At 50.9% G+C, this 9,275-nt stretch overlaps 1 protein-coding gene across 1 annotated transcript; it reads left to right on the top strand.

The window, feature by feature from the left end:
* Positions 1 to 7,225: 7,225 nt before the first annotated feature.
* LOC143956732 (olfactory receptor 52K1-like) lies at positions 7,226 to 8,214 on the top strand. Its single transcript, XM_077466922.1, has one exon. The coding sequence runs from the start codon at positions 7,226 to 7,228 to the stop codon at positions 8,171 to 8,173; it is 948 nt and encodes a 315-aa protein (XP_077323048.1). The 3' UTR covers positions 8,174 to 8,214.
* Positions 8,215 to 9,275: the final 1,061 nt, after the last annotated feature.

The following is a 9,275-nucleotide window of genomic DNA, read 5'->3' as shown; positions in this document are numbered from 1 at the left end:
GGTGGAGGACACCGAATAGAGGTCAGTGGAGGGATTGGTAGAGAGGGGTGGAGGACACTGAATAGAGGCCAATGGCGGAATTGGCAGAGAGGGTTGGAGGACAATGAATGGAGGTCAGTGGAGGGATTGGCAGAGAGGGGTGGAGGACACTGAATAGAGGCCAGTGGAGGGATTGGTAGAGAGGGGTGGAGGACACTGAATGGAGGCCAGTGGCGGAATTGGCAGAGAGGGTTGGAGGACAATGAATGGAGGTCAGTGGATGGATTGGTAGAGAGGGGGGGAGGACACTGAATGGAGACCAGTGGAGGAATTGGCAGAGAGGGGTGGAGGACACTGAATGGAGGCCAGTGGTGGGATTGGCAGAGAGGGGTGGAGGACAATGAATGGAGGCCAGTGGAGGGATTGGCAGAGAGGGGTGGAGGACAATAAATGGAGGCCAGTGGAGGGATTGGCAGAGTGGGGTAGAGGACAATGAATGGAGGCGAGTGGAGGGATTGGCAGAGAGGGGTGGAGGACAATGAATGGAGGCCAGTGGAGGGATTGTCAGAGAGGGGTGGAGGACAATGAATGGAGGTCAGTGGAGGGATTGGCAGAGAAGGGTAGAGGACAATGAATGGAGGCCAGTGGAGGGATTGGCAGAGTGGGGTAGAGGACAATGAATGGAGGTCAGTGGAGGGATTGGTAGAGAGAGGTGGAGGACACTGAATGGAGGCCAGTGGAGGGATTGGCAGAGAGGGGTGGAGGACAATGAATGGAGGACAGTGGAGGGATTGGCAGAGAGGGGTGGAGGACAATGAATGGAGGTCAGTGGAGGGATTGGTAGAGAGGGGTGGAGGACACTGAATGGAGACCAGTGGAGGGATTGTCAGAGAGGGGTGGAGGACAATGAATGGAGGTCAGTGGTGGGATTGGCAGAGAAGGGTGGAGGACACTGAATGGAGGTCAGTGGAGGGATTGGTAGAGAGGGGTGGAGGACACTGAATGGTGGTCAGTGGAGGGATTGGTAGAGAGGAGTGGAGGACACTGAATGGAGGTCAGTGGAGGGATTGGTAGAGAGGAGTGGAGGACAGTGAATGGAGGTCAGTGGAGGGATTGGTAGAGAGGGGTGGAGGACACTGAATGGAGGTCAGTGGAGGGATTGGTAGAGAGGAGTGGAGGACACTGAATGGAGGTCAGTGGAGGGATTGGTAGAGAGGGGTGGAGGACAATAAATGGAGGTCAGTGGAGGGATTGTCAGAGAGGGGTGGAGGACACTGAATGGAGGTCAGTGGAGGGATTGGCAGAGTGGGGTAGAGGACAATGAATGGAGGCCAGTGGAGGGATTGGTAGAGAGGGGCAGCAGTCACGGATCACTTGGTGAGGTGTAATAGTCTAGCAGCATTCATCAAAGACTGAAGGGGGAGGAGCCTGTGTAAAGGTTATCCAGTGAGGAGGGCGTTGCAGTAGTCGAGGTGGGAAATAACTGGAGAATGGCGGAGAATGAATACCTTGTTTTGTGGTGTCGTTAGTCTGGAAGAGATGAATTATGTTAATGTTGAGGAGGTGAAGGTGGCAGGATTTAGCCAGTGATTGGATGTGGGGGGCTGAAGGAGAGGTCAGAGTCTAGGATTACACCCAGCACCCTGGCATGTGTGGAGGGATCAATGGTTGTGCCGTTGATCTCAATGGTAAAGTCGTGGGGGGGGGGGGATCGGAGAGGAGGAAATATTACAAACTCAGTTTTAGAAAATATTCAGTTTGAGGAAGTGATGTGACCTCCTTACTGATATTTGTGATGGGTGAAGAGACCAAGGGGGGTAAGCTGGCGAGTAGAGAGGTAGACCTGGGCGTCATCGGGGTAAAAGTGGTATTGGCATCAATAGGAGGTTATTAACTGGCCCATGGAAGAGGTGTAGAGACAGAATAGAAGAGGTTTAAGGACGGAGCCTTGGGGTACCCCAACAGATAGAGGAAGAGGAGAGGAGGAGAGGAGGAGATGGTGTTGTACGGGACACTGAGATAGGTGAACCAGGAAGAGTCACGGAGTCCAAGGGAGTGGAGTTGATTGAGGAGGAGCGGGTGGTCGAAGGCAGCGGAAAGGTCTAGTAGTGTGAGCGCGGAGTACTGCCCATTGGTTTTAGCAGTTAGTGGGTCATCGGTGATGTTTCGTAGGGCATTTTCAGTGGAATTTTGAGGGTGGAAGTCGGACTGTAGAGGATCGAGACGTTGGTTGTCGGTGAGGTAGGAACTCAATACGGTTGGGGACAAGACGTTCAAGAAGCTTGGAGGCAAACCGAAGCAGGGAGATGGGTCTTAAGTTATTCAAACAGGTGGGGTCCAGTGAGGGATTCGTTTTTTTAGGTATGGGGGGGTAACCAGTGCGTGTTTGAGCGGGGAGGGAAAGGTGTCGGAGGAGAGGGAGAGGTTGGAGATGTGGGTTGGAGGGTTTAGGCTAGAGCAGGAAGGTGGTCATAGTAATTGTGTGGTGACGGGGTCCAGGGGATAGGTGGTTGAGGTCGGCCTCGGAAAGGAGTTTGGCAATTGGTAACAGGGCTGAAGGAGGGAAGTATTGAGTGCTGCGTCAGACCCGGCGGTGTGTTGGTTGGAAGAGAAATCTGGACACTGGAGATGGAGACGAAGCTCCGGGGGGGGGGGGGGGGCGATGGGGGGGGGGGGGGGCAGGTGCTTCAACAAATTGTTTAGCAATCTGGATTTTTCATTTTTTATCGCAATGGATTTCAATTGTTCACAAAGACAGGTCATTATGTAATTATCCACCACCCACATATAATCAGGTGCAGTTATCTGGTCTGCCGCTAGGTGGCTCTGTGTCAAAATAGTGTCTGGTTGCAGCAGGCAGTGTCATCAGGTGTTAGGCCCCTTTTTTTACTTAGAGCTCGTGATGTCATAGGTGAGTCATGGTGCGGTTGTAAGTCGAGGTTGGGAGGGGCCCCTTAGTGGATTTGGGACATGTGAGCCAAACAGCGCTCACCACCAGTACAAATGTAACCAGCATGTGGAGGCCCTGGACAGGGCAGGAGGAGTCCAGGAGGAGTAGAACTGCAGACTTTCTGACCCTTATAAAGGTGGGGGGTGGGGCAGATTGAAAAAAAGGCCTTTTAAGTCAGGCCAAGAGTTCCCTGAGCAGTGGCGGCTGGTGTTTTTTTGTTTCGGGGCGGCAAACAACCACATCCGCCCCCCGGGGCACCTCAAACCCCCAAACCCCTACCCCCATCGCTGTCTGCTGGTCCACCAGCATTTACCCCATCTAGGTGATGGGCACATTGGGCAGCAGCAGAGATCAGGCACATTAGGGATCGGCAGGTATTAGCTATCGGTGGGCACATCGGGCGTCGGCAGGGGATCGGGCGGCGGCGGGCACATTGGGCAGCGGTGGGGATATCGGGCATCCTGTGTCTTCTCCTCCTCACTTCTGCTGTGTGTCTCCTCCCCTTCCCCTAGGCATCCAATAGGATCGCCTGTCCTTTCTGATTTTCAGTCTCATTTTTGGATTCTTGAATTTTCACGTTTTCAAATGTTCGTGTTTCCGAATTTCCGAATTTTTTTGTTTTCCGGATTTTTCGAATCTCCGAATTTTCAAATTTCAGATTTTTTGAAAAATTCATTAAATTGGTTTTCATTCATTTGAATATTTACAAATTAACTAATTTGTTGCGTTTCCTCGAAAAAACGAATTTGGAATGAAACGAATGGCACATGTCTAAGCAGTAGACTTTGTCTCTGGAATGTGAGAGATACAAAAAAAATAAACATATACATAACTATTTTTTTTATTAAAAGAGTTATTAATGCAAATTAAGTTTCTTCTTATAAATGATAAGTGTTGTATATTTTTATGACGGTATTTCATCCTGGTGAGCCCGGGGTCCGGCGCTAGTGACGGGACAAGGTCATCCAGCACCCAGGATAAAGGTGGCAAATCGTGACCCCCGCCAGGTGGAGTCCCCAGTAAAGTCCCCCTTTACATGAGGTGTCCGCAGTAAAGTTCCCCTTTACATGAGGTGTCCCCAGTAAAGTCCCCCTTTACATCAGGTGTCCCCAGTAAAGTCCCTCTTTACATCAGGTGTCCCCAGTAGAGTCCCCTTTACATCAGGTGTCCCCAGTAAAGTCCCCCTTTACATCAGGTGTCCCCAGTAAAGTCCCCCTTTACATCAGGTGTCCCCAGTAGAGTCCCCCTTTACATCAGGTGTCCCCAGTAAAGTCCCCCTTTACATCAGGTGTCCCCAGTAAAGTCCCCCTTTACATCAGGTGTCCCTAGTAGAGTCCCCCTTTACATCAGGTGTCCCCAGTAGAGTCCCCCTTTACATCAGGTGTCCCCAGTAAAGTCCCCCTTTACATCAGGTGTCCCCAGTAAAGTCCCCCTTTACATCAGGTGTCCCCAGTAGAGTCCCCCTTTACATCAGGTGTCCCCAGTAAAGTCCCCCTTTACATCAGGTGTCCCTAGTAAAGTCCCCCTTTACATCAGGTGTCCCCAGTAAAGTCCCCCTTTACATCAGGTGTCCCCAGTAGAGTCCCCCTTTACATCAGGTGTCCCCAGTAGAGTCCCCCTTTACATCAGGTGTCCCCAGTAAAGTCCCCCTTTACATCAGGTGTCCCCAGTAAAGTCCCCCTTTACATCAGGTGTCCCCAGTAGAGTCCCCCTTTACATCAGGTGTCCCCAGTAAAGTCCCCCTTTACATCAGGTGTCCCTAGTAAAGTCCCCCTTTACATCAGGTGTCCCCAGTAAAGTCCCCCTTTAAATCAGGTGTCCCCAGTAGAGTCCCCCTTTACATCAGGTGTCCCCAGTAGAGTCCCCCTTTACATCAGATGTCCCCAGTAAAGTCCCCCTTTACATCAGGTGTCCCCAGTAGAGTCTCCCTTTACATCAGGTGTCCCCAGTAGAGTCCCCCTTTACATCAGGTGTCCCCAGTAGAGTCCGCCACACATTTCTGAGAGAACGATGAATCTCAGCCCATTATTCGCGGTTATCTCTAAACTGATGACTTATAGGAAGCTTCTAAAGCGCCCCCTATAGGAAATATAGTGTACCACCCAATTTATCACCATTTCACGAGGCGCACGCAATGTTAAGACATTTTTGGTATCTATTGACTCGGCGCGACCTCTTCTTCTTTTTATATTTTACCAAAATTATTGGTAATGTTTTATGTTTATGAGTCCCAAATTTACCTTTTTTTTTTACTGCAATTTTGTGTTTTGTAAACCGTTTCGCTAATATTGTGAAAAAATTGGCACTAGCACTATTTTATTCTCTGGGGCCCAGAGGGGGGCAAACTCTATTTCATTGCAGGGCCACATCAGCGTTATGGTTGCCCTTAAAGGGCCCGTTGTATCTGTAAGACTAAATGTCTAAAGCACACTGCCCTCCCCACCCCCCCCCCCCTTTACATCAGATATCAAGATTTGCCCCCCCCTTCCACACCATCAGAAGTAAAATGTCCGTCCCTCCCCTTACCTTCTGCTACTGCTGGGAAGAAGAGAACTGGAAAGCAGAAAGTGCAGGGTCTAGAGGAGGACCAGATGCCAAATGCTGAGACCAGGGGAGAAGGAGATGAAGGGGTGCAGTGGCTGCACAAATAGATGCAGGATCTATAGGAGGAGTTCTGTCCTCCTCTCTGGTGCTGACTTCTGAGAGGAAAGACACGGGCCCCTCCATGGCTTCATGGACAAGTGCAGGATCTGGTGGAGGAGTTCTGTCCTCCGCTCTGCTGTTAACTGCTGAGACAGGGGGAGCAAAGACGGGCCCCTCCGTGGCTTCATTGACAAGTGCAGGATCTGGTGGAGGAGTTTTGTCCTCCTCTCTGCTGTTAACTGCTGAGACAGGGGGAGCAAAGACGGGCCCCTCCGTGGCTTAATAATGGAGAAGTGGAAGATCTGGTGGAGGAGTTCTGTCTTTTTCTCTGCTGCTGACTGCTGAAAAAGGGGGGGGGCAGACACAGGCCCCTCCATAGCTTCATGGACAAGTGCAGGATCTGGTGGAGGAGTACTGTCCTCCTCTCTGTTGTCAACTGCTTTGATGGGAGGGAGCAGAGACGGGCCCCCCGTGGCTTCATGGACAAGTACAGGATCTGGTGGAGGAGTTCTGTCCTCCTCTCTGCTGTCAACTGCTTTGATGGGAGGGAGCAGAGACTGGCCCTCCATGGCTTCATGGACAAGTGCAGGATCTGGTGGAGGAGTTCTGTCCTCTGCTCTGCTGTCAACTGCATCGATGGGGGGAGCAGAGATGGGTCCCTCCATGGCTTTATGGACAAGTGCAGGATCTGGTGGAGGAGTACTGTCCTCCTCTCTGTTGTCAACTGCTTTGATGGGAGGGAGCAGAGACAGGCCCTCCATGGCTTCATGGACAAGTGCAGGATCTGGTGGAGGAGTTCTGTCCTCCTCTCTGCTATTAATTGCGGAGATAGGGGGAGCAAAGATGGGCCCCTCCATGGCTTTATGGACAAGTGCAGGATCTGGTGGAGGAGTTCTGTCCTTCTCTCTGCGGGGACAAGGTAGGGATAGAGATGAGGGTGTGCGGTACCTGCGGGAGAGGTTGGAGGGCCACATGAAATGGCCTTGCGGGTTGGATTTGGCTGCGGGCCATGTGCTTGACAGGGTGTCAGCTTTCAGAAAAAACAAATATCTTCCACCGATAAATGTGAAGGTAACCAGCAAATGTCTGTTGTCCTCCACCATAAATATGAACCCACAGGACCATTTCCTAAAAAAACATCTACAATATGTTCTGTGCTCCATGGCACGGGTGCATCTCTATGTTCTAAAGCCGTGGCTCTCAACCTTGGTCCTCAAGTACCCCCAACAGGCCATGTTTTCAGGTTTTCCTTTATCTTGCACAGGTACTTTAGAGTCAATGGCTTGGTATTTTGGACAGATATTTTATTCCCAAAACATGGCCTGTTGGGGGTACCTGAGGACCAAGGTTGAGCACCATTGTTCTAAAGAACGAGCACAGTGACCAGATGTCATCCAAATATTTGAGCCACAGTTATCATATCCACCCGCCCCCTCCCCGGTCCCTGCTGATTGGCCAATGTCCTCGTAGAAGGTATTGGATGATAAGTAGGTGGAATTGGGGCTTGGTTTCCCTCAGTTTTATCTTGTTTCAGGTCTCGAAGACGGATAGGAATAGAATCTTTTATTAAGGTTTCACTCTCCAAAGATACAGAAGGTCTAATCATTTCACAACCCCTTTTATGTTTACAGGCGACCACAAACCTAAAACGAAATGTTGAACACGACCTCCACCTACCCGAAATATTTTATACTTCTTGGAATTCCTGGTCTGGAACCCTCTTACGTCTCCGTAGCTCTCTTCTTCTTTTTGATGTACGCGATCTCGCTGATAGGAAACTTGACTCTCCTGTTCATCATCAGACTAGACCGGAACCTCCACGAGCCCATGTACATCTTCCTCTCCATGCTGTCCTCCGTAGACCTTGTCCTGACCAGCACCACCACGCCCAAGGTGTTGGCCATCCTTTGGGTAGACGCCAAAGAAATTTCCTACGAGGCCTGCCTGACCCAAATGTTCTTCATCCATGCATTCGCCTGCATCGAGTCTTCCATACTGCTCGCCATGGCGTTTGACCGCTATGTTGCCATCTGCCACCCTTTGCGGTACACTTCTCTTCTGACAATTCGTGGGGTTTTATTCATTGGTCTGGGTTCTCTCGGGAGGGGGGTTGGAACTGTGATGCCTTTACCAATTCTCTTCAGAAGATTATCTTTGTGCGGCAATAATGTCATCCATCACTCATTCTGTGATCACATAGCCGTGGTGAAGTTGGCATGTTCTGATGCCACGTTAAACAGTATTTATGGATTAGCGACGGCTCTTCTCGTAGTGGCTGTGGACTTGATCTTCATAGTATGGTCCTACGTTCTCATCCTCCATGCAGTGTTCCGGTTAAAGTCCAGAGAGGCCCGGCTGAAGGCCCTCAGTACCTGCGCCTCCCATATCTGTGCCATCCTTGTCTTTTATCTCACCGTTGTCCTCTCATCTGTGGTCCAGAGGTTTGGGAAGACGGTTCCTCTTTATGTCATTATTCTGCTGGCCAACGTCTACCTGATGCTGCCTCCTTTCATCAACCCCCTGATATACGGAATAAGGACCAAACAAATCAGGCACAGGATCGTGACTCTGCTACATTGTCAGGTTATAAATAAAGATTGAGTGTTTGTATCACAATAAAATAATAACTTGTGTAGCACTGACCCCCGAAGGAGCTGCTGGTTTGATTTGGGCTCACCGTTACCTCCTTGTTTGCTTCTCCGTCTTAGGGTTCCTGTGGTAAATGGCCCAAAGAATGTGGAAACTGACACTGGATCTTCTTTTGGGTTATTTATTTAGAACAGAAACAGAGTCTTTCAATGAAGGGTAGAGGGTTGGGAGCAGGGCTGGACTGGGACAAAAATTTGGCCCTGGACTTCATCCAGACCGGCCCACTTTAATTTTGCAAACACGCAAAAAACAGTACATTACATCTGGGTCCCCAGAGAGCCCCCCACTTACATCTGGGTCCACAGAGAGCCCCCCACTTACATCAGGGTCCCCAGAGAGCCCCCCCTTACATCAGGGTCCCCATATAGCCTTCCCCTTACTTAAGGGTCCCCAGAGAGCCCCTCTTACATCAGAGTCCCCAGAGATCATCCGCCTTACATCACGGTCCCCAGAGAGCCCCTCTTACATCAGAGTCCCCAGAGATCATCCGCCTTACATCAGGGTCCCTAGAGAGCCAACCCCTTACATCCAGCTCCCCGCAGAGCCCCCCCTTACATCCGGGTCCACAGAGAGCCTCTCTCTTACATCAGGTTCCCCAGAGAGCCTCTGGCTTACATCAGGGTCCCCAGAGAGCCCCTCCTTACATTAGGGTCACCAGAAAGAAGGCAGGTAGTGGGCTGGGACCCTGTGGTTGGGGACTCCTGGACTGACTCGGGGCTATGGGCCCTAGATTCGGGGCTATAGCCCCAAAAGTCCCCCCCAGCGATGCCACTGACTGTCACTGAAACCGGCCCACTGAGCCATCGGCCCACCGGGAAACTCCCTATAGTCCCTATGGCCAGTACATGTCTGGTTGGGAGTGAGTTCAGGTATTGCAAACATCGGAAGTCTTTAGAGAGAAATCCAGAGAATAAAGACCATTTCACAACTGGATTTAATAACCCCCCCCCGGATAGACCTCCTCCTACTAGGCCTAGCAGCCGGTAGGGGGCTCGGTAAAGTCTCTGCCACAGACTTATGATGTACACTTGAGCGTTACTGAGGGACGTAGATA

The sequence above is a fragment of the Lithobates pipiens genome, unplaced genomic scaffold (assembly GCF_037356315.1).
Source record: "Lithobates pipiens isolate NorthernLeopardFrog02 unplaced genomic scaffold, aLitPip1_a1.2 Scaffold_41, whole genome shotgun sequence".
Taxonomy (NCBI): Eukaryota; Metazoa; Chordata; class Amphibia; order Anura; family Ranidae; genus Lithobates; species Lithobates pipiens.
Note: the sequence above shows the minus strand (reverse complement) of the source record. Positions and strands in the feature narration are given on the sequence as shown.